Source organism: Leptopilina boulardi, unplaced genomic scaffold, assembly GCF_019393585.1.
Source record: "Leptopilina boulardi isolate dan_hultmark-lab unplaced genomic scaffold, ZJU_Lbou_2.1 LbouV2_310, whole genome shotgun sequence".
NCBI lineage: Eukaryota > Metazoa > Arthropoda > Insecta > Hymenoptera > Figitidae > Leptopilina > Leptopilina boulardi.
This window is the reverse complement of record NW_026137875.1, coordinates 468,040-495,028: the sequence shown is the minus strand read 5'-3', so window position 1 is coordinate 495,028 and position 26,989 is coordinate 468,040. Positions and strand designations below refer to the sequence as shown.

The following is a 26,989-nucleotide window of genomic DNA, read 5'->3' as shown; positions in this document are numbered from 1 at the left end:
AAAAATATCAGGAGGCGGTTCAACAATCCATTTTATCTCAGGAAATTATACGGAAGTTGTTGTGTTTTACAGTTCTTTCAAATAAGACACCATTCACTGAAATCATGTCCTCTATCATTTTATTGTAAGTAGTTTTACTCTTTTTTTTTTTTTAGATGAAAAAAATATAATCTTTTTTTTCTGCATGACTAGACAAATTTTAATTTTTTATCTTAATAAAAATAGCAAATTAATAAAAAAAAAAAGTTCAGAATTTTAAAATATTTAATTATACACTTTGAATCAGAATTAACGAAAATCATTGGAATTTTCACTAATGATTTAAAACAATGAAATTTCATAAATTTCACTAATTTGAAATTTCATTTTTTTAGCTAATTTTCAATTAAATAAATGTGTAACAGTAAGTTATTACAATATGTTAATTTATTATATTTCATCTAGGGTCGTTGAGAAATAATTTTAAAAAAATTTTATAATTCGTAATCATCATTTTTCATATCCGTAAAATTCATTTTTGATAATTATTTATATATATATTTTTTTTATTTATATTTATATATTTTTTATATTTACCTCAGAATTTAAAATTTAAAGATGAATTGCACTGTAAAAACTTTAATTTAACAGCTGTAAAAATTTAATAAAAAAAGAACGATAATGTCAATTTCTTAATTGATAATATAATATTCAAAATACTCTACATATCTGAATTAGTAAAATTTTTAACTAATTTGAATTTGTGAATCATTTTTTGCCTTAGAATTAGTAAAAATTAATTAATAAATACTAAAAAATTATTTTTACTATTGAATTAGTAAAATTTATCTCATTCAACAAATTTTGTTACTATCGAATTATTAAAATTTAACTAATTCAAAAGCAAAAAGTGAGTCACTAATTAAAATTAGTGAAAATTTTTACTAATTCAAATTTAGAGAGTAGTCTAATTTACTTTTAATGTTAATTGATTATTGTATAAAAACAACCAAAATATTATAGAATTTTGAAACTTATCTGTGAAATGTAGCAAAATTTAAAAACATTTCAATCAAATTTTTCCTAGAAAATTTTCTAAATAAATTTTTATTAGAACTCAAATTCCGAGGTAAATGTATAAAATTTTATTAAATAATTGACAAAAATACGAATATGAAGTAAGTTATTGAATATAAAAAATGTTGATTATGAATTATAAGATTTTTTTAAAAATAAGCTGCTATTACTTCAGGTAAAATATAATTGATTAACTTAATAATAATTAAATAAAATTTTCTGTATGAATTTATAATTAATTTTCTCATTATCAGAAATAAAGTAATATATATATATATATATATATATATATATATATATACACTGTTAGAAACAGCTGTATTAAATTTAATATTTTGTATATGATATGCAAATATGCATAATCATTAAAATTTAATATACATTTTTGTTAAGTTTAATATAAATTTACATTAAATTTAAAACATTTTTATTAAATTTAATATTGTAAAACTTTGTAAAGGTATACAGAATGGAGAAAATAAATCTAAAAGCTATTAAATTTAATAAACATTTACAAAATGTCTATTTTTAATGAAAATGTATATTAAATTTCAATACTATTTATACATTATTTGCTTCATGTAAAAAAAAAATTAAATTTAATACAGCCTTTTTCTAAAAGTGTAGTGCAACCTCTAAAAAGTTGATATAAATTTTTACAGTCTTACCGTTTTCGATCGTAAAAAATTTAATTTAAAATTATTGCAAAATAAGTAAATTTTTAATTATTTTTCAATATGGTTTAATTGTAGTACATAGGTATAAAGAAAATGAAAAAAGTTAATAAAATAAAAATAAATAAAAAATTTATATCAATTTTAGAGCTGGTATTCAATGAAATTTCACTGCTTGAAGTAATAAAAAATGTTGAGTCATTGACATTTTTAGTGAAATCTTTAATAACTCAGATTTGGATGAGATTAATTTATAATTTTGGAAATTCCAAACGTAATTCATTGTAATATTATTCTTCTAAAGAGATTTTTTTTATTACGATGAGTACAGGTTTTTTTTTCGTAATAATCATTCATTAAGTAGTTCTTATCAATTGATTTATCTCATCTACCGGATGTGGTTTGAAAAATGCAATATTTGACCATTAATACTGTATGAATTCACATTCTAACATCACTACTATTATTAAATAGTATAATAATCTGTTACATTATTTTTTACATGTATATTTAAAAGAGGAAAAATGTGAAAACATTTTAAATAAATTTTAAATTAACATATTTTTAATATAAACAATTTTTCTCTTTTATCAAAAAAAAGAAACATTATAAAAACAGAAAAATTCTTTTAAAAAATAGATATGAGAGATTCTTTTTCAATCGCCCCAGCCCAAAAAGTCAATGTTCTGGGATTGGCTTCATACTTTGGTAAATTGTTGTCCTATATGATAGTAATAAATCCCCAAAATATAAACTCATTAAAAAAATATTTGTAGAAAGTAGAGGGGGTTGAAGTTTTGACGTTAAGGGTAACATTGTCATTTTCAAATCCGTATAACTATGACAAAAGTTAATGGATTTTAATTTATCTATAATGAATTTTATTGCATTTTTCACGTACTTTTCAAAAATGTTTACGAAATTTAAAAAAAAAAATTTTGACCCCTTTTTTTTCAAAATCAACCCTTATTTTTCAATTTTCACCCCTTCGGGAATTTTTTTTTGTTTTTTTTTATTTTCATTGGAAAGCTGAGGTTTTTTCCCATGAGCTATGTAAATATGAAAATGGGACAACAATAATTTTGTGAGAAACATAATATTAAATTAGGCGGTGCCTATCTAAATCCTCAAAGATGATCTCCAGGTACACCCCTTATCGGCACCGCCTACTTTAATATTCTGTTACTCACAAAATTATTGTTGTCCCATTTTCATATTTACATAGCTCATCGGAAAAAACCTCAGCTTTCCAATGAAAATAAAAAAAAAAAAAAAAAAAATACCCGAAGGGGTGAAAATCGAAAAATAAGGGTTGATTTTGAAAAAAAAGGGGTTAAAATTTTTTTTTTTTAAATTTCGTATACATTTTTGAAAAGTACGTGAAAAATGCAATAAAATTCATTATAGATAAATTAAAATCCATTAACTTTTGTCATAGTTATACGGATTTGAAAATGACAATGTTACCCTTAACGTCAAAACTTCAACCCCCTCTACTTTCTACAAATATTTTTTTAATGAGTTTATATTTTAGGGATTTATTACTATCATATAGGACAACAATTTACCAAAGTATGAAGCCAATCCCAGAACATTGACTTTTTGGGCTGGGGCGATTGAAAAAGAATCTCTCATATATAAAATTATCTCAATCAAACAACATTTTAAAAGATTTTAAGCATTAAACTAAATAAATAGAATCTGGTCCCTATTTGACAGAGAATACTATAACCTTTTGTATCTTATTAAACAATTATTTTTTTTAATTGTCCACAAATTATTTAAAGGTAAAATTTTCAAAAAAAGCTTACATAATTTGTGGACAGCCCCTTAATAATAAATGTCTTGACAGAACAAGCTTTATCTACTTAAAAGTCATTGTTTTGCCTGAGAAGATATTGTTCCTTCTACATAAAAATGTAAAAGTTTGCATGAGACCAATTTTAAACTTTTTGTTACTTAAAAATAAATATACCTTTTTCCTCTCAAAAGTGAATTTTAATCTATAGAAGTAAATTAGTATCATTGCTCGATAGTTGATTACAAATCTGGCATTAGATTTTTAACATTCAAAATGGTGGATCCAATATGGGAAAATTTTTTTTAATTCCGATTTACTTAAAACTTGTTGCTTTGGAGATTTCGGAGTCCCTGATTTACCGAATGCTGTGAATGTAGAAATATACCTCACCAATAGTCGATAAAGAAAATTTTTTATTTACCGCCGCTGATAATGTAGGGACATACTTTACCATCAGTAGCCAAAGAAGAAAAGAATATCTTAAATATCAAGAAAAAACTCTGTATTAAAGTAGATTAAAAATTTTTTTAAACGATTTCGATCAATTCTTAAAGTTTCAAGAGAATTCGTTGAATTTTGAAATATGTCTGCCATATTAGATCCATCATATTGGATTTTGAAAAATTCAAAAACAAAAATCAAAAACTAATTCAGCTAAAGATATTGAGTTTGTTTCATTAATCGGAGCGTCCTTAATTAATTGCTTTTTTATTTTTACTTATTATTTATTTTCCTTTATTTTTTCTGCTTGAAAATAAATGTAAATCCTAAAAGAAATAGGTACTTTCTCATATCTAAAAGTATAAATTTCATATCTCGCAAATATAAATTTTTTCTTTTAAATATTTAAAACAATAATAACGTATTTTCAAAAATTATCCCCTCTCAGATTATTTTTAGTGAGTTTAAGTCCAGTATTTCCAAGAAAAAGAGAATACACAATCTGTGATAATGAAGAGTGCAAATACGTTGGCAAGTAATTTTCTTATATGATTAATTTTATTACCTAATATATTGTAGGTATTGTTATTTTACAAAAATTTAATTTAATTTGATAAATAAATAATTGCAGCTAATTTAATTTTGAGTGGAATGAATCAAACAGTAAATCCCTGTGAAGATTTTTATAGTTTTGTATGTGGGTCTTGGTCCAACAATCATCCAGTTCCAAAAACAAAGGAAAAATGGAATCTTAATACAATGCTTGATGAAAAAATACAAATTGATTTGAAAAGTAAGTTGAAAAAATAAAGAAATTAAAAATATATATATTATATCCCAGATAGCAACCCAATTTTGCAGGAAGTTAACGACCATAAATTCAGAAGTTAACACTGTTAACTTCCCGTTAACATTACAGAAGTTTTAAATGTCCACAGAGTTTAAGTTAACACTGTTAACTTCCTGGCATTTAAAAAGCTAAATTCGCCGAAAGTTTTTTTAGTACATAGGGAAATGTGATTAAAAAGTATTGCGCAGCCCTAGCTGCTATAGAAAACATCTGCGCATGAAAATAGATTTTTAAGTTTACCCTAAAAATTTTGTATAAAATTACAAAGGAAAACTTTCAGCAAGTTAACTTTTCTAAGTTTCAACAAGTTAACAGTGTTAACTTAAACTCTGAGGACAAATAAAGCTTCTGGAAAGTTAACGGGAAGTTAACAACGTTAACTTCAAAACTTATCGCCGTTAACTTTCTGTTAACTTCCTGTAAAGTTCGGTGCTATCTGGGATATATGTATATTCAATTCACCGGAAAAAAATATTCTTTGTTTGAGAGGATGTTTCTTCTTCTAAAAAATCATATACAATTTTTTACTTGAAATAAGAGTATTATCCTTCAACTAATACTATTCTTCTTTCCTTATAAGAGGATAAAAATGATAGGACGAATTTTATCAGTTTTCATTCACATTTAGAACAATATTCTCGGTTGAAGAATATTTGTCTACTTTTGAGAGGATTTACTATATATAATTAGAATTTGCACATTATTATTATATTTTCTCATATTACTAGGAAAATTTGCATAAAAACTGAGAGTAATCCTCCTTTTACAATTTTTTTTTTTTAATAACAGTTACAAAAATTGAATTTTTATTTCAGGTATTTTAGAAGTAGATATAACAAACAATGACACACTGGCGTTACAAGTAGAAAAACAGTGGTATGCTGCATGTATGGATGAAGGTCCGTAGTAGTAAAAATTAGAAATTTTAGTATACTTTTTAGAATTTTAAATAAATTTTACTAAATGAAAAGAACTATAAAAATTTTAGTATAAAAATTGTCTTTCTTTCTTAATTTTTCCTCATTAGAAAGACTTCGAAAGAAAGGATTTGAACCAGTTACAAAATTATTAGAAAATGTAGGTGGATGGCCATTGGTTTGTAATGATTGTAAATGGAATGAATATGAATTCTCTTGGCAGAAAGTGGCAAAATATTATGCAGGCTTTTTTGGAGAATACAGTTTATTTTCTATTAGTATCGATTCTCTTCCTAATAATTCGACCATAAAAGTTTTAACGGCAAGTATACAAATTAAAAACAATTTATTTTAAATATTTTAAAAAAAGAATATATATATATACTAAATTTAAGGGTAAAGTTGCATTTAAATATTCTTCAGTATGTTTTAAGACGATATATTGTTAATTTTAGAATAATTTTTTTTCTGTATAATGTAGAAATTACTCAAAAATGTCATATGCACTTTTAAATAATTTCATAATCGACAAAATTCACTTCAACTAAATAAACAGATGAAATTTTAGTTGGATCGAACAAGTTATTCTTTATTTCGTACCCTACTACCAATTGGCATTGATGAAGATGATTATTACGACGGAAATATTGAAAATGATGATAACGATGATGATTCTATTTATATGGAAGAAGAAAAAAAACTTTTGATAACAGTAGTGAAAGCTTATGCCAAATCAATTGGAATGACAAAAGAGATTAATAATAAGGAAATTCAAAAAGTGATCAATTTCAAAAAAATGTTAAAAAAGGTATTTTATCATTACAATATTGAAAATTCGCTTCAAATATATATATATTTATAGGGTGCGTTAAAATAATTCCGGACACCATAAATTTTTAATAAAAATATTTTTTACACACAATGTATATTATATTTGAGAATTTTCTTAGATTAAGAGAGTCCACTCAACTAATAATTCATCTTTAATGACTATTTTTGAATTGCAACAATTCTATGATGAACATAATACTGGATCTTCTTCATCGAAGGTACATCATTATTATTCATTTTTATTATTCTATTTTTAATTATTTATGCAATGAATGAAATTAATAAGTAATCTATTAACTTATTTATAATATTATATATTATTTATAATATTCATCATAAATAATGTTTTAGATCAATTGGTTGGAAATTTTTCGAGCTCTATCAGTAAATTCAGACATAAAAATTAATGATGATGAAAAACTGTTACTTTTGGATAGAGGATATATTATCAAATTAGCTAGACTTTTAAGTCAAATATCTCACAAAACAATTGGTATAGTTTTGTTTAAAAAAAAAATTATATTATATATTACACATAAATTGCAAATAAAAATGTTTGTTACTTTTTTGAAATTTATTTTTAGTTAATTACATTCATTGGACATTTGTTAAGGATTCTTTGAAATATTTGGATAAAGAGAAGAGACAATGGTACTCGAATTCGTTGAACACGATTTATGGAATTAAAGAAGACAAAAAACGGTTCTTTAAATATAATTTGCAAATTTTGAAAATTTAAAACTTAATTTTAAAACTTAAATTATTAAATTGACATTTAAAAAAATGAAATATTAAAAACTTTAATATTATAAAAATTTTAAAAGTTATTTTATTATTATTTATTGCTAGTTTTTTACTTTTGTAAAAATTTATTTTACATATTTTATGAAAATATAAATGTGATTATTTATTATATTATATTTATTTATTAATCTAATTGTTATAATTTATTTGCAGATGGGAATATTGCATTGAACACTTACCTCTTGTTCATGGCTATAATCAAGCTTACATAAAAAAATACTTTTCCGAAAGTTCAAAAGTAATTGTGAGTAGAAAAATTAATAATTAAAATTTTACAAATCAATGAATGGTCAATTCTCCCAAAATATTCCTTTTGACTGTCTTTGTAAATAATAATTTTCTAAAAATCCAATCATATTTCGTTACTTTAACACTTTTTCTAAAAATTCTAAGAAAACAAGTTGTAAATTCAGATGTTCATTACATGAACATTTTGCTTCCTCTTTACGATCAGCAAAAAAATTTGCTTCCTCGTGGAGAAAGCAAAATTTTATTGACAAAATGTGAATTTTTGATTTTTTAACTTTCATTAATTCTTTAAATTTACCTCAAATGAATACTTTATATATATGTATATCGATCGATTCGTCTTGACGTAAAGAATACGATTTTATTATATATAACCTTAAATTTTTCTATTTAAAAATTTTTTCGATTAAAAAAAAATTTTTTGAAAAAAGACCATAAAATTTTTTTTTTGGAGTATTTTTCAAAATCCTTTGGTCAGATTTGAGATATTAATACGATAAATGAGCCTACTAAATTTTATCTAAATCCATTAAAACCTGTTAAAGTTATCTTCTAAACAAAAAAGGGATCCATACACACACACACAAACATACATCCGGACAATTGATCAGGATCTCATATAACATGTTTCTATAAAGAAAAAAATTTGTTTCCGCCACTTTGAAAAGTTTTATAATCGAAAGGACTACAAAGCTTCCTCCACGAGGAAGCAAAAAATTCAATTTTTCTTAGGCAGACGATTTTATTGCATATTCTTGCACAAAATACACCGAAAAGTGTACAAAAAAATTGACACCCAGATCCGAGTAGAGGAAGACCCTTTTTATGACCAAAAACGCATCCAAAAGCATAAAAAACTTACCAAAAAAATTCAATTTTTCTTAGGCAGACGATTTTATTGCATATTCTTGCACAGAATACACCGAAAAGTGTAAAAAAAATTTACACCCAGATCCGAGTAGAGGAAGACCCTTTTTATGACAAAAAACGCATCCAAAAGCATAAAAAACTTACCAAAAAAATTCAATTTTTCTTAGGCAGACGATTTTATTGCATATTCTTGCACAGAATACACCGAAAAGTGTAAAAAAAATTTACAACCAGATCCGAGTAGAGGAAGACCCTTTTTATGACAAAAAACGCATCCAAAAGCATAAAAAACTTACTAAAAAAATTCAATTTTTCTTAGGCAGACGATTTTATTGCATATTCATTCACAGAAGACACCGAAGAGTGTAGAAAAAAATTGACACCCAGATCCGAGTAGAGAAAGACCCTTTTTAAGACCAAAAACGCATCCAACAGCATAAAAAACTTACCAAAAAAATTCAATTTTTCTTAGGCAGATGATTTTATTGCATATCCATGCACAGAATACACCGAAAAGTGTAGAAAAAAATTGACACCCAGATCCGAGTAGAGGAAGACCCTTTTTAAGACCAAAAACGCATCCAAAAGCATAAAAAACTTACTAAAAAAATTCAATTTTTCTTAGGCAGACGATTTTATTGCATATTCTTGCACAGAATACACCGGAAAGTGTAGAAAAAAATTGACACCCAGATCCGAGTAGAGGAAGACCCTTTTTAAGACCAAAAACGCATCCAAAAGCATAAAAAACTTACTAAAAAAATTCAATTTTTCTTAGGCAGACGATTTTATTGCATATTCTTGCACAAAATACACCGAAAAGTGTAGACCTGTTAAAGTTATCTTCTAAACAAAAAAGGGATCCACACACACATACATACATCCGGACAATTGATCAGGATCTCATATAACATGTTTCTATAAAGAAAAAAATTTGTTTCCGCCACTTTGAACAGTTTTATAAACGAAAGGACTACAAAGTTTTTTCCAGGAGTTAGCAAAATTATTGTTTATTTTAATGATTGTGACATTTTTGTGATTTTTAGGGTCCCACAATCATTTCTTTTACATTGGGTATTTGTTAATATATTTCAGGAACCACAAAACATTTTTTAAGTTTCAAAAGAGCTTTTTATGTTAAAAATTTTAAAACTTAAGAAATGTTTTGTAGTTCCTAAAGTATTTTAAAAAATCTCCGGGCATGTTTTTCTACAACCTAGCAGCTAGGCGGCGAAAAGCAGGGTGTCCGCAAGTCAGAGAATTTTTAAAAATTCTTTAAAAGTCAGGGAATTTTGATTAAAAGAAACCACAAATTAAAAGACTTTGATACATAAATGTCAATTCAGTTTTTTTTATTTAGACGTTTTTGTTATTAAACAATTTTTAATTATCTTATCTTTTTCTTTATGAATAAAATTGTTACTTAAAAAGCATTATAAAAATTTCAATCAGCAATGTAGAATATTAAATAATTCAAAAGTTTTTTAGTCAGGGAAAAGTCAGGGAATTTTGAAAATAAAATTTTGCAGCCACCCTGGAAAAGTGATGATAACATTTTTTATGTTTCAAAAAGCAAATTAAAGCTAAGATCTTAAACATTTTGTTGTAAAAGTTTAAAATTTTTTCATACATTACTCTAGATTATGCCGGGAGTCAAAAAAATTAGTACAAAAATAGGAAAATTGTAGGGGAGGATGGGGCATGAATAGTTAGGTAAGACGTTTTCGAATCTAGCGACCAAACTTGAACGAGTAGTACTTTTGGAAAGCCTGGTTATTTGGCTATAATTTTGCTATACATTATTTTCCTGTAGACTGTAATCCCTACGAGATACGAATGAAAAAGTAAAAAAAATTTAACTATCCTTGCCCCAGTACTGGGGCAAGGATAGTTAAAAGAATCCGAATGCTAAAAATGTTCAGGTTTTACTTTTAACGTAGAAAAAGTTACTTTATACGTTTTTCCATTTTTCTCCATGAAGAAGTAAAAAAAAAATTCTTGATATATACATTCAGACGCAAAATTTTGTTTTCCAACTCACAAAAAGGAATATTTCGGGCGAATAAATCACGAATATATATAGTTTATAATAATGCTATTTCACAGTAGAATTTATAATTATTATTTTAAAGGCTAGCAAAATGGGTGATGAATTACGCGAAGGAGTTGAAAAACAAATAAATCGAGCCAATTGGATGGATGAAAATACAAAATTTGTAGCTCAACAAAAACTTAAAGCTATGAAATTTCATATTGGCTATCCTGAAACATTCAAAAATGAAACATTTTTTGATCACGTTTACGATGGTGTAAGAAAAGAAAAAATTTAAACCCAAATTTTTTTAGCTTTCTAATTTTTTTTTATATTTTATTTTATTTAATAAAAAAAAATATAAAAACGATTTAATTTGCAGCTCAAATTGGGACCAGATTATTTTAAAAATGTTTTAAGTTACTTTATACATGGTACAAAACAATCGTGGGATGTATTTAGAAATTCAGCTGAAAAAAATGAGTAAGTATAATGTAATTAAAAAATTTTTTTTCAGTATTAATTAATAATACATTACCTATATTAAAGATTGTTATTTTTAATAATTGTAACAAAAATTTTGAAATGTAAAAATTTTTTTGAAAGTGTTTACTTTTTAGGTTTGCTATTTTGCCAACAACTGCTAATGCCGTTTACTATATGCCCGACAATGCTCTAAGTATAATAATAATTATATTTCTTTACACTATTTCTATTGCAAAATATTTATTTTTTTTTTTTGAATATGAACTTTTTTAAAAACGAAAATTATTAATACAGTCGTGTCTCCGTACCGTGCACCTTCTAACCCCTGTGTGTGACTTCATAGCGTGCAATGACGTCACCAACTTTCAGTGCCGTATTCTAAAGACCGATCGTAAAGCAAAAAAGTGATCTTTTAAATGCTTTTAATTTTATTTGTTAAATAAAAAAAATAAAGATATATTGATCTATTTGTTAAAAACGTGAAATTATTTCATAAAACAAAAAATTATTTCAATAAAATTGAAGTTACTTGTATGGCACCCGCAAAGTACCTTATCAGACGAGCCTGAAAAGGTGTGTAGTAGGGGTGATTTCAGAGCCGCACGATACGGAATTATGGAGAGAGGGAAATTTGAGAAAACTGCACGGTACGGAGATACGACTGTATATAGAAACAAAAAAAACAGAATTTAATTTAATTTAATGATAGCTATACCTGCTGCTCAACTCAAATCACCTTTATTCAATGCTGCATTACCAACGTATGTTAACAAAATTTATTTAAATATTTATTTTATATATTTTTTAAATAAAATTAATTTTGTTAAATAACATTTTTTTATAGGGCTGTTAATTATGGATCTACAGGTTTTATTATGGCTCATGAAATTTTTCACGGTTTTGATAATGAGGGTATGTTTTTTTAAATATCTACATACATAATAATAATAATTATAATAATATCTATAATGAATTAAGTTTTAAAAAAAATTTCATTCTTAATTTAACATTTATTTTAACTTTCCTAAGGTCGAATGTATGATAAAAATGGAAATAAATTGAATTGGTGGTCAGATAGGATGATTGAATTATACAAAGAAAAATCAAAATGTTTTGTTGAACAATTTAATAACTACAAGGTACGTAACTTTTAATATTTTTATCTTTTTGAGTCATTCCATCATATTTCGACTAATGTCGTTGCCGATTAATTTTAAAAAATTATGGGTAAGTCCACGTCAGAAATATCAGAATCTGCAAGTGGTTCTTCGATTTTAATGATACTTGGTAAAATTATAGCTTTATATAAGAGCAATGTGTAAGTAAAAGGAATTTTTAAAATATCTAAAATTGTAGGAATTATATCACTTTTAATTTTGATACTGCATTTTTTTTCTTTCCTTTATATCTCGGTCAATTTTTAACCGATTTTGATGAATCAAAAACGATTTTTTTCAGTAAATTACGTATTTTCAGAAAATTTTAAAATAAAAATAAAATTTTGTTATTTAAATAGAAAAAAGTAAAAAACAAAATTTCTTTTAGATTTTTTTTCAATTTTGACCTCTTTTTTTAATTTTTAATTTTTTAATAATATTCCTTTTTATTTTATCTTTAATTTAAAGAAAATTCATCCTGGAGACTTTTTAAGATCTCGTGATATCGTCCTTTAAGTATTATAAGTCTTCATCAATTTGAAAACCGCAGGACTTGCTTCTATCATTACTTTCATTTGTTTGTTGAAATTTTTTATGGTTATGAATAACTATTTGTTTTAGAATCCTCTAAAAGAAAGTGTTAAAAACTTAAGCTACAATTTCAGGTTGCATTGTTAAGGTTTCATTACAATTTATTTTAAATTATAAATATTACAAAAATAAAAACTTTGCTTCAAATCTATTAATAAAATATTGATTTGCTTGAATTTTCACTTGTTTTAGTCAAGTATTATAAAAATAAAAACATTATTACGCGAAAGTTTCTATTTTGTAACAATAATATTATAAAACAAATGAAAGTAGAAACACAAATCTGGATCCTAGTTTTCTTGAGATGTGGATATTTAAAGAACGATATCACGAGATCTAAAAAAGTCTCCAGGATGAATTTTTTTTTAAATTAAAGATAAAATAAAAAGGAATATTATTAAAAAATTAAAAATTAAAAAAAGAGGTCGAAATTGAAAAAAAATCTAAAAGAAATTTTGTTTTTTACTTTTTTCTATTTAAATAACAAAATTTTATTTTTATTTTAAAATTTTCTGAAAATACGTAATTTACTGAAAAAAATCGTTTTTGATTCATCAAAATCGGTTAAAAATTGACCGAGATATAAAGGAAAGAAAAAAATGCAGTATCAAAATTAAAGTGATATAACTCCTACAATTTTAGATATTTTAAAAATTCCTTTTACTTACACATTGCTCTTATATAGGTATTTTTTACCAAGTATCATTAAAATCGAAGAACCACTTGCAGATTCTGATACTTCTGACGTGGACTTACCCTTATAATACTTTGCAGAAATGATTTTAAAGAAATCAATATCACGAAATAAAAATAATTTTATTAAAATTTTTATTATTTTTTGTAAAATATGGATTTAAAATATATGAGGTGCTAGAAACTGTAACTTTTTCATCTCTAATAGAAAATATTAATAATTTATGATTTTTATCCATTAATTGTAAGAAAGGGAAATCATTAAATGAAATAAAATCTTAGCAAATACACTGAAAAAAATAGTATTGAATCAAGAAAACCTATGTACTTGACCGTATTTAATGCCAATATTTCCTTGATCCAAGAAATTTTTATTAGTTTGAAGTAAATTTTCTTGGATCAAGAAAATATTGGTATAAAATACGGTCAAGTACATAGGTTTTCTTGATTCAATACTATTTTTTTTCATGTATAGTACTTGTAATTAACTTTTAATTTTTCTTAGTACTTTTTTTCTTTCTTCTTAATAGAAATATAAAATTAAGCAATTAAAAATAGCACTTTGCTATAGGTGAATTTTAAAATTATATTTTAGGGTCATTCCATTTTATTTCACCTATAGTCGTTGCAGCCTATTTTTAGAAAAATTTGATATTTCGTATTAATGACTTTGAATATCCGTACAATTCATTTTTGACAATTATTTTATGCAATTTTTTTTTATTTACGGTGAAATTTAGTTTTTAAGTTGAGTTGAACGGAAAATAGGTTAGTTTGACAACTTTGGAAATTTTATAAAAAAGAACAAAAATAATTCAGTTAGTAAATTTTTTTCATTGATATTTGTTTAAAATAGTCTAATTTACCAATGTTTATTGATAATTGTGTGAAAAAAGCCAAAGACTAAGTGAAAATTAATATTCAAACTTACCTGTAAAATGTCAAAATTTGTCACATTTTATTTATATTTTCCAAGACATTTTATAAATATTATAAAATTTATTACTACCTAACAATAAGTACTTTCCATGTACTTTCACATGATATGTTGGCTTTTTATTTTTATAATATAGAAATATGTGAAATTTTATGTTGAATGTTGAACTTTTCAGGATTTTATCTGATTTTGAACACTTATATCTTCGCAGGCGATTAATGAAAAAATCCCATTTTGGTTTTAAAATTTAAGTTAAATCTTCTTCATTCATCTTATCAAAATTTGGTGATGGAGAACGAGCTATTTTTTATTTTTATTCACTTTAAAAAATTCACCGTAAAATACGAATTTGAAGGTTGTTTTGTTTTTGTTTTGTTTTGTTTAAATGGCCTCTTGTATAGACAAATAGCCAGTACTAAAAGTCACTTCCAGTAATAAAAGTTAATGAATGTCACTAATAATGATTAATTATTTGAGATTTTGGTATACAGTTAATTTTCACGAACACTGTTTTAACGATAGTATTTATGGGTAATCCAAGGCATTAAACCAGTCCAGGATTTTAAGTATAGGTAAAGTGCAGTTCACTGCAATGTATTATTGTCCACGTAGCAAGGCAGTCAAGTTGTGACTGTACCATTAGCCTCTATATCGTGTGAGGCGATTATTGTCCATTCCAATATACGAATTCAGTAAAGGTTAGATGTATATGCGGCGTTTAATAGTTACATATTACTGCTTAAGGGAAAAGGATTTGAGGGAAATTCACAATAATATCTCAAAAAATAAGCTTAGATTGAAGTTTTGAGAAGACTATAAAATTATACCACTATCCTTAAAGAATTTGCCAATTTCAATAACGGAATTTAAAGTTGGCTTAAAAATTAAACTGTCCAGATTAAAATTGTCCGGGTCAAAATTCAAAATTTTAGAGGACAAATAAGAGAAAAATGCAGGCCTAGAAGGAGATAATAAAGGACAATAACTTAATAAATGACGGAGGCTTTTAAACTCCTCGCCACACTGACAATTCAGAGGAAGAGTCCAATTCATTCTAGAGAAATGCTCTCCCGTACATATGTGACCAGATCTCAATCTTGTAATTAAATTAATATATCTTCTTGGCACATCAATGCCGCCAAACCAGGGTCTTACAGATTTGAAATTAACTTTTTCAAAATAGGGATTACGGGATATATTAGAACCAAAATAGGCCCATAATTTATTTGTCCACGATATTAGATCAGATCTCAACAATGAATAAAAGTCTCTCATTGGAGCACCCGCAAAATTACCTATAGGTAGATTGTAGGACTCTTTAGCCAACTTGTCAGCTTTTTCATTGCCTACAATACCCTTATGTGATGGGACCCACATAAATTGGATAAGACGACCCTCGTTAATCAACTCTAGTGTAATTTTAACTATTTTAAGTATAATGGGATGCGGCTTAAGAAGTGAAAACCTATTTCCAATGTCACTCAGTGAAGTTCTCGAGTCAGATACTATAATAATCTTATTTAATTGAGTAGATCTTATGAATTTCAACGCAGAAAATATACCGTATAATTCACAGGATTCAGCAGACATGACTCCACTGAGTTTGACTGAGAAATCAAGATTCATAGAGGGAACATGATAGCTTGCTCCAGAAAGACTCCTAGTTGGGTTATGTGAACCATCAGTAAAGATGTGCACATAATCCTTAAAAGAGGAGTTCATAAAAAAATCAAAAGTTTCACATGGATTGACACTAGATTTAACTTCCAAACCGGAGTCCACATCAATCGAAATATCAAATGTAAGCTCACGCCAAGAAAAATCAAAAAAATTAGGTTTTTTTGTTCTGCCACATTTATTGAGCATAACCCCAACATCTATATATGCTTCAAGTAAAGAAAACTTTGTCCTTCGTAAGATTTTTTCATCCGGAGAACCCGTTCTTCCAAATAATACTTCATCCAGTAATTGTAATTTGGGAAATAGGGGGTTGCGAGACCAAGAGATATTTCTAACTATGTGTCTTCTACAGAGCATGGCTCTTCTGAGATGTAAAGGGGGCTCATCAGATTCAGATAATAAAATTGAAGTGGGAGTAGATCGCATGCATCCAAGTACTGATCTTAAGGCAGAAAATTGTATACGGTCTAAAATAGCTAAATTAGATTTAGCAGCTAAAGAAAATAGTTGACATCCCCACTCCAAATGAGCCCTAACAAAACCACGATAAACATTAAGTAATGTAGTTGGATTAGCACCCCAAGAAACCTTAGATAAGGCCCTGATAACACTAATTGCTCTTGTGGCTTTAGCAGCAATATTTTTAATGTGGGGAAGCCATGATAATCTTCTATCTAGAATCACTCCGAGATATTCCATTGGACCACCAACATTAATTCTACATCCATCCAATTCGATGTATAATTGATTCAAATCTTGATTTGTTCTAGAAAATGCAATTAGTTGTGATTTGGGAATTGAAATTGTCAAACCCAAATCGACCAACCATTGAGAGACTAATTTGACCGCTTCCTCTAGTCTTTTTATTCCTAACGTTGGATCACTTGTCCTGATATATAGAATCAAGTCATCAGCAAACATAAGCCATTTAACATCATGTGGAATACAAGAATCAATATTGCCAAGAGCAAGATTAAACAAAAGAGGCGACAAAACGCCACCCTGAGGAACTCCAACACCCGAGAGCCTATACTCATCAGTATCAGCGGAAAAGAACAGTCTCCTTGAACTCGTGAGAAAAGACACAAAGTTGATGATTCTAGAAGGAGCACCTAATTCTGTCAGTCGATTATAGACAGATTGAGGAGTGATATTATTAAAAGCTCCTTTAATATCAATTGCCAGGGCAATTGTATGTTCCCTCCTAGCAAAACCAATATGTATATCAGTGGTCAAGGTAGAGACGCAATCCATCGATGAAAGTCCCCTACGAAAACCAAATTGGAATCTAGGGATAGCATTGACGGATTCAACATAGTGTTCCAATCTTCTATGGACCATCTTCTCAAAAAGCTTACAGATGTTAGATGTCAATGAAATTGGTCTAAAACCCACTCCACCAGGTTTGGGAATAAATATAACCCTAGCATTTTTCCAAGTATCTGGAAACACAGATTTTGTGAAAAAGTCATTAAAAAGCCGGAGTAAAAGTCTCCTACTAGAGGTGGGCAATTTTTGAAGAATTTCATTTGAAATAGAGTCAAGGCCAGGAGATGAATTTTTCTTACATTGAGAAATAGCAGAATGAAATTCCAAATAAGAAAAAGGTTCATTTAATACATTGGGAACTATTGGATCAGGAATTAAAGGTAGATTAATAACAGGAATATTTTCCTGAACCAACTCTTCCTGAAGTTTTTTAAAAACATCAGAGTTAGGGTCATTACAAATTCCTGTCCGAAATGGTTGAGATGCGCTGGAAAATGCCTTGACCTTTCCCCATATTTCTTTAATTCCCATTGAGGGCTTTATATTGTCACAAAACTTAACAAAAGAAGTTTTTTTCTTCTGTCGAAGAAACCACTTAACTTCATTATCAATAGAATTAAATTTTGATAAGAGATCACAATTCTGACAAGCTAAAAGATCCCTTCTAGCCGATCTTCTCCTCTCCAGAGCATCATCACATTCAGAGTCCCACCAAAGTGGTTTGACCTTTCTCTTGCCTGGCAAATTTGATGGGGCATAAGCACCACAATCATATAATTCATCCTTAACTTGTAAAGCAAATTTATTGTAAACATCCCTAACATCTGCACCATCATCTAGATCATTTAAAAGAGTTGTAGATTTATTATCAATGCTAACCGAAAATTTAGACCAGTCTACATTCTTGGTATTAAGTTTATTAGTAGTTGATTTAACAAGTTTAGGTGTAATATTGGATTCAGCAATCACAAGAAGATGATCTGAAGTAAAAGAATCTGCAGTAACCTCAACCGATGAAACCTGGACAAGAGAAGATGACACAAATATCAGATCAAGATTACTCCTGACTCCATCTGATCTTATAAAAGTTGGAATACAATCATTTAAAGGAATCAAATCAAAATCTTCAACTGCTTCAGCTAAACAGGAGCCACGACGATCATTATGATTCGCACCCCAAAGCCAAGCATGAGCATTAAAATCTCCGCATAAAATTATTTTTTCATTTAAATTACAGCTCTGGATGAGTTCAGACCAAATTGATGATATTACCTGTACTCCAGGTGAGGCGTAAACTGACAAAAATTGCAGTGGACCAAACTCTGTACTAATCGAGACACCCACAACATCAATTTGCGATAAAACTTTCTTATTTATATGTAATGGTGTAATCAACAATGTATTTTTAATTAGCAATAAGGAGCCACCACCAGCTTGTCGATCACCACGATCTTTCCTATAAGTATAATAACCAGGAATCTGCCATACCTGAACTCGTGGTGAAAGCCAAGTTTCAGAGATGGCTAAAACATCTAAATCATATAAGCTGAGGATTGATTCAATTTCAGCCTTTTTATTTACTACACTACGAGCATTCCAAGTTCCATACTTAAAAACGCTCATTTTAACAAAAAGAAAAAAAAACAAAAAAAAAACACCATCAACAACAATAAAAACAAACAAGGAGGGGGTCCTTTATGTTTATTTCATAAACATTATGCTTCCTCATTGTGTGAAGCAAAAAATTCGCTTCCTCGTGAAGGAAGCAATGAATTTGTCCAATTCAATTGATTGATTTAAAAAATTTCGAGTTAAAAATGTTTTAAATTAATTAAATATTTGGAAAAATAAAGAAAATTTTAATTAATTTTGAGTGTAACATAAACTTTATATATACGAATCGATTCGTTTTAATGCAAGGAATACAATTATTTTATTCATCAACTTGAATTTAAAAAAAACACAAAATTTTTTAGCTAAAATATGAATTTTCGATTTTTCAATTTTTATTAATTCTCAAATTTTAAATCAAATCTATACTTTATATATACCAACCAATTTGTTTCAATGCAGGGAATAAAATTATTTCATATATAAACATGAATTTAAATAAACACATCATTTTTTAGCTAAAATGAGAATTTTTGATTTTTTAACTTTCTTTAATTCTTTAAATTTCAATCAAATCTATACTTTATATATATCAATCGATTCATCTTGACATAAAGAAGACGATTATATTATATATTACCTTAAATTTTTCGATTTAAAAATTTTTTCAATTAAAAAAAAATTTTTGGAAAAAAGACGATAAAATTTTTTTTTTGGGGTATTTTTAAAAATCCTCTCGTCATTTTTGAGAGATTAATGTGTTAAATAAGTCTACCAAATTTTATCCAAATCCATTAAAACCTGTTAAAGATATCGTGTTCACAAAAACGATCCACACACACATACACACACACACACACACACACACATACACACACACATACATACATCCGGACAATTGATCAGGATCTCATATAACATGTTTCTATATAGAGGAAAATTTGTTTTCACCATTTTTAATAAGTTTATAAACGAAAGGACTACATAGCTTCCTCCACGAGGAAGCAAAAATAAAAAAACAATTTAAACAAGTGAATAAATAGCAGAATAGAGAAAGAAAATTATCTCTCTTCTCTTTCCTCTAAACCAAATAACAATGGAGAAGCTCCAATAGAATACCAACGAAAATTAAATTTCAACAAGTTTAATAAGCGTTCAGGGAACAATTAAAGTTTTAATTTGAAAGAGAAAGAGAAAGAAAAAAAAAAAAAAAAAAAAAAAAAAAAAAATAAATAAATAAATAAATAAATAAATAAATATATATATAAAATAAAGAAAAATAAAAATAATAGAGATAAACTTCAACTCATCAAATCTATAGGATATATTTTATAGAGGTTCATTTCAGTCCAATAATGGACTTAAAACACTCATTTTAACAAAAAATAAAACAATATCTGGAGCACAAAAAAAAAAAAAAAAAAAAATAATAATAATAATAATAATAATAATAACAATAACAATGATGATAAAAAAAAATAAAATAAACCAATAAACAGGTAAATAAATAAGCAAGTAAATAAATAGATGATTGAATAAATATATTTCTTCTCCTTTTCCTGCTTAAATGAATATAAAAAAATAAAATAAGTAAAAAGAAAAAACAAAGTTAAACAGATCAATAAAACAGTATGTAAATAATAAATATTTCATTCTCATTCTCCCCTTCAAAGAAAATAATGGAAATATACCATTAGAGATTCAAAAAAAAAAAAAAAAAAAAAAAAAAAAAAATAAATAAATAAAATTTAAACAAGTTTAGTAAACGCTAAATGAATAATCAACGAACATATAGAAAAATGCAAGAAAGTTAAAAAGACAAATTTTTCCGCATCGAATCTATAAGGTCCAACTTAGACTGACTCAAATTTGACAGTTCATCAACAGCAGTCAATTTGTTCGTCAGATTATCATCACCAAGAGACTCAGCGACCTCGAGCAGGGAAAAGGGTTTCCTGAAATTCTGATTCCCTTCAACATTTGATCCAACAAAATCGCGTACCGGTGTTGAAGATGCAGGGTTATTATTAGATTCAGTGTGATCTCCCTCAACAAGTGTAGCAATATCATTATTAAAGGAGTCAATAAGGGAGTCGTCATCCCTCGGAAGGACCTCACTAAATAAATCAGGATTTTCCGAAGAGACCATCAATCTCGCCTCATCTCTAGAGCAACCAAGGGTAGTTCTAAGTTTAAGAATACTAAATTCGAACTCGAAAATCGGGCACTCACTTGATGAAGCAATATGAGGACCTTTACAATTCTTACAACAAGGTCTTGCATTCTTTCTTGGACAAAATTTTGTAAGGTGTCTCCCTGCGCAAAATTCGCATGAAGGGAATGTAGATCGACACTGATTGAGGGTATGGCAAAATCTTTGGCATTTAAAACATCTTCTTGGTCTCGGTATGACCGGAATTAGTTGTAAATCATAGCCACTCATAGAAATACAGCTTGGGACAGCCCTAGTACAAAAAGTAAATTCCACCCGGTCAGTCGGAGTTTGACCATTAAAGATTCTCTTTATAGAAATTATGTTGCTTAATGTGGGACTATCAAAAAAAGAGACTATTTCTGGAATAGTTCTACTTATAGGAAATAGAGTAGTGAAACCTTTCTTTCCCAAAAAAGAATCTGGTATAAAACATCTAAAACCTGCCAGAGAAAGTTCTCTCTTATCAATAAGGTTGTTAGCACTCAACCAGTTATCGCATGTAATTTTCAATTGGTTAATTCCGCTTCTTGTAATTGACTTCTCTCCGTTTATAAAGGGGTTCAATAAATTGAGAACACAAACTGGATCCAACTTTCCCACATTACGACCTGAGACGGTACTCTCCATAAGAACAACAAATGGGGGGGAGCTGAATGAGCTATATCTCTTAGAAATATCACCAAATTTATCATTAAACCAGAAAGAGTCTTGATTTAATTGATTAGAAAGAATCCTATCATCATTTCGACCATCCTGTCCAATATTGGAGGAAGTCAAAGGTCTTACGTTAGAGCCAGAGGGAGCAGAAAGACCAGTAGACAATCCCCTCAATACAGTACCAGAAGAAGCTGAAGGGCCATTATCGATTTTAAATTCTGAAGAAATTGGAGTTTTTTTGCCAACAGGCCTATTGCAATCATTTGAGGTAGAAGAGTTAGTGGAATTAGAGTCTCGTGAATGACTGGTATCACGAGGTCTCTTTTTACCAATATCTCCAGAAGCAGAAAAAGGAGGAAGGGTATCAAAATGTTTTAGAAAAAAACTTTCATAATTAGATATAACTTTATCTGGCTTGGCGGCATTAGCGGCATCTGCCAACATCAACAAAGATGATGATGACTGAGGTATTTGTGTAGTGACTACACTTGGAGATTCTACATTAAAATTAATAAGTGACGTAGGAGAGTCACTCAAATCCACATTCATGGACTCCTCCTCCTGCACCCCCTTCAAGTCCGCCATTTCTCTTAAAAAAAAAAAATAAAATAAATAAATAAATAAGTAAATAAATAAAAGGTTAAATTAACAAAATATTTGAATTGAAATTTAATTTATAATTTGTGTGAAAAATTAAATAATAAAATTAATAAAAGAGAAAAAAAAAAAAAAAATTAATATTGACAAAAATTATAAGAAAAATTAAATTAAAAATTAAGAGTAATCCAAAAAAATTTTAATTTTAAATTTAAAGTTTGAAATTTAATTGAAAAAGATGAATGCTTAACTCAAAACTAAAATCTTTACAATATATTTAATAAAATTTGAAAGAAAGGAAAAAAGGTTAAATTTGAGAAGCAGACCAAATCGTGCGAAATCTGGAAGGAAAAGCAAGCAGCCAAACAGCAGTCCTCATGACAGAAATGAAAAAATCCATGTATCAATCCAATTTTATTTATGTCCAATAATCCTCATAATGCAGCAAGATATAAAATGATGTAATCCAGATACAGAAGAGAAAAGCATCAGTAAAACCCTAAATAGACAGCATACAGTGTTCCTTAATTGACTCCAAAAATTTTGAGGTTAACCAAGAGGCCCTTTAAGGTTATGTAACCACGTGCACAAAAGTCTTGCAAAATTGCAAAATAAGCAAAGAACAAGAGAAAAATTATTCCCTGAACGCTTAAAAATTTATTATTAAAAGCGATTCATATTTAATCTGTTAAATACAGATGGATTTAAAATTGATCACTGTTCTATGACGCTTCAAAGAAATGAGGCAAATTAAAGCAAAAGCACTTCAAAAAAAACACTCCAAAAAAAAAAAAAACACTCCAAAAACAAAAATTATCTTAAAAGCATCTAGAGGGACATTCCCTCAAAAATAACATAAAAAAAAATGCAAAAACAAAAAAAACAAAAAGTTTAAACAAAATCAAAAAAAAACAGACAAAATGTCCGATCTGAACAGCACAACGTCCAGAATCGGAATCCCAATTTGAAGGTTAAAAAACAAGTATTTTTATAAATAAAATTCATACAAATAAATCTATATTGAGAAAACCAACTTCAGTTTTATAAAAATACTTGTTTTTTAACCTTCAAATTCGTATTTTAAGGTGGATTTTTTAAAGTGAATAAAAATAAAAAGTAGCTCGTTCTCTATCACCAAATATTTGTAAGAATATAAAAATTTGGTGACCACGAAAAGTGACAGATCAAAGTCATTATACTAAGATTAAAAATGTAAAACGAAACGACTAGGTGAAACGCACGGACGTTAAAGAAAGACCTTAAGCTCCCACCACGGAACGGTTGCAAGACTTCGAGATCCCCCTCCGAAGATGCGCGTCGCCTAGTCAAAATCAAAGTAGCTCCGCGCAGATTTGTCTATTTACTTCCTCCATCGATCGTCCCACGAGCGGGTATATAAATCGGCGTTTCGAAGTTAAAAATTCATTCGCTGAGTTTCACTCATCGACAGCAGACTAGAGTCTCACTCTAGAGCTTCATCGAAGACCAACGCCTGACATATATGCTCCACTTATAGCCACGAATACGCAGAGTCGACGACAACGACAGCAACGATCTTTCAATCTAAGTCTCACTTAGATTGAAACTCTTTTACGTAGAAAATTATTTTTCTGTTCTTTAAACATTACAATAACTGGGTATCACCCAATTATTATAACGAGGAATTGAGTATCACTCAATTCCCTTATTTTTTTGAGTTTCACTCATTAAAGAAATTTAAATAAGTTGATCCTTTGGCGAATGTCATTGAGTTTCACTCAATGATAGCGTAAAGTATTGCTTATCTCCCTCGCGTTTCTTAACACGGTTCCAAAAAGAATAGAGTCCCCTTTTTTTCACGAAACACGCGCTAGTCGAAACGATCGTTTTCTTTTTTAGAAACTCGCAACACCCCTCGACAATTATTTCCGTTCTGTTTAATTTTAATTAATATAGTTGTAAATGTTGCTTATTCCTTTTAGTTTGTAAATATAATTTTATCTAGTGTAAATAATAAATTATGGATAATTTGTAACTTAATGTAAGACTTTACTTTTGAAATTTGAAACCCTGATACGGCGAGCTAATCCGCACACATTTTTTTTTACTTACATTCGTTACATATTGATAAGATGAATAAAGAATATTTAACTTAAATTTTAAAACCAAAATGGGACTTTTTCATTAATCGCCTGCGAAGTTATAAATGTTCAAAATCTGATAAAATCCTGAAAAGTTCAACATTCAAGATAAAATTTCACATATTTCTATATTATAAAAATAAAAAGCCAACATATGTGAAAGTACATGGAAAGTACTTATTGTTACATAGTAATAAATTTTATAATATTTATAAACTTTCTTGGAAAATATATAAATATAAATAATTTCTATTAGATGCAAAAGTGACAGTTTCACTATTTTTTCGTGTTGGAGATTGTAAAAATTATTTTAAGTTTATCGTAATTTGCAATACATTTTGTAATCGACAGATTTTGTCGTGAAAAATGGATCAATCAACTTGTATTTTTTTTGTAAATGAAAGATAAAAGTGGCACATATGATGCTATGAAACGATATTTGTAAAAATATTCTTTCGTGTTGACAAATATATATATATGTAAAAAAACTCACCGACAGTGGAAACTAAATTTTGAATAATAGAATAGCCCCAAATAGCAGTTATTAAAGTTTTTAGTAATAAACATTTATATTTTTAATAAATAATACAAACAAACGTAACTGAAATTTGTCGTAAACAATATTTTGATAGGTGCGAGTTACTCTAGAAAAATGAAACGTCTTTTATGTGAAACTTCTCCATCTTCTCCTACACCAGGGTTGGGAACGTATAAAACTCTATTATGTACACACTTGTCCGTATATAACTAAACTTTTTTGTCCTTCTCTAACTCACATGTTGTCATGACAACAAGTACGTTAGAAAAGGACAAAAAAGTGTAGGCATATCTTTCCACGAGTGTTTCGTATATTTTGTGAACTGCATTATTTATTAAAAATGTGTTTGAACTTTGATGACTTCTATTTATGGGTCTATTTTATTATTCAAAATTCAGTAATAATTTTAAATTTCTAAAGTGAAAATTTTAATATCTTATTCAAAGATAAATGGAGAACTTACCGAAGGAGAAAATATTGCAGACACCGCTGGATTAATAACGGCGTTTGAAGTGTACAAAAATAAAATAAGAAAACACAATATTAATGATAAAATACTTCCTGGACTTCAAAATATAAGTAGAAAACAACTCTACTTTATTTCATTTGCTTCTGTGAGTTTATTTCTTATATTTAAAAAAAATTTTTTAAACTACACAATTAAATATAATTTCATTAAGTTATTTAATTTTTTATTTAAAGCAGAATATTTATTTATTTACATACAAATCTCTATAAATTATAATTATACAAAACAATAAAATATTATAAATTTCTAAATTCTTTCATTTTTTTTCATTAAGTGAATTATTTTTTGTTTATATAGACATTTTGCGATAGTTTAACGCCCGAATATAGAGAACAAATGAGAAAAAAAGATGAACATTCAACAACATATTTTCGAATAAATGGAGCAGTTTCAAATAGTGAAGAATTTTCACGAGCTTTTAGATGTTCGAAAAATTCTCCAATGAATCCAGAGCGGAAATGCAATATTTTAAAATAATAATTTTTTACTGAAAAGTATTATAATAAACCACTATAGTTAATAAATTATAAATGAAGAATCGATTATTATTATATTTTAGTATATTGAATAAATGTAAATCATTATGAAAAGTTTAATTAATATTTTTTTGGGGAGAACAAAAAGGATAATAAAAATGACAGAATTATTTAATACAAAACTTTTTTAATACTTATAATAACAATATTATCTATAACACAATGAATTATGTGAATATAAATAATCGTCTACTACTAAATATGTACATTCTATGGCTGCTTTAAAATCGCCTTCTCCAGAGTATATAACATTTTTTTTTTTAAACAAAGTTTCGAAAAAATTCACAATTTACCAAAATATAATCACAACTATTTTATAAAATTAATATTTCAACTATTTTTTTTAAAATTATTATAAATAAAAGTACTCCTATCAATAATTTATGATTTTATCAACAATTATTACGTTTTTTTATAATTTTTACAAACTTAATATCAATTTGAATAATTTAGTTATTTTAAAAATAAATATTATTTTATCATCACATTATACTTTTTTTTTTTTTTGCTTGAAAATGTTGAAATACTGTAATATTATTATGTGTGTAATTATTTTGGAGAAATTTAACTCTCAAATTTCCATTTATCTGTATGTATTTAAATAATTTTTCCAATAAATACTGTTTTTATAACAGTTTATGCAATAATCACACACATATACATATAGGGTAAAACTTCTGAAAAGTTCGAGTCAAAGAATTAAAGATATCGAATTTTACTTCAAACTTTGCCAAATGTTGTTATGTCTTGTGTCAGTTTAAATACCAAATATTGAATTTAATAAAAAATTTTTTTGAGTTATAGAATTTTGAAAATTCGACTTTTTTGAGAAATTTTTTTATTTAATT

The 26,989-nt window shown here is 27.2% G+C and overlaps 1 protein-coding gene across 1 annotated transcript; it reads left to right on the top strand.

Annotated features, from left to right (window-relative positions):
- The first annotated feature begins 1 nt into the window (after position 1).
- LOC127283724 (neprilysin-4-like) lies at positions 2 to 26,201 on the top strand. The gene is made up of 18 exons (XM_051308777.1): positions 2 to 124; positions 4,421 to 4,503; positions 4,604 to 4,765; positions 5,638 to 5,721; positions 5,850 to 6,061; positions 6,308 to 6,547; positions 6,690 to 6,788; positions 6,922 to 7,063; positions 7,155 to 7,272; positions 7,528 to 7,618; positions 10,626 to 10,802; positions 10,908 to 11,008; positions 11,146 to 11,204; positions 11,721 to 11,772; positions 11,856 to 11,923; positions 12,041 to 12,150; positions 25,523 to 25,690; positions 25,903 to 26,201. The coding sequence occupies exons 1-18, from the start codon at positions 105 to 107 to the stop codon at positions 26,080 to 26,082; spliced, it is 2,166 nt and encodes a 721-aa protein (XP_051164734.1). The 5' UTR covers positions 2 to 104; the 3' UTR covers positions 26,083 to 26,201.
- Positions 26,202 to 26,989: the final 788 nt, after the last annotated feature.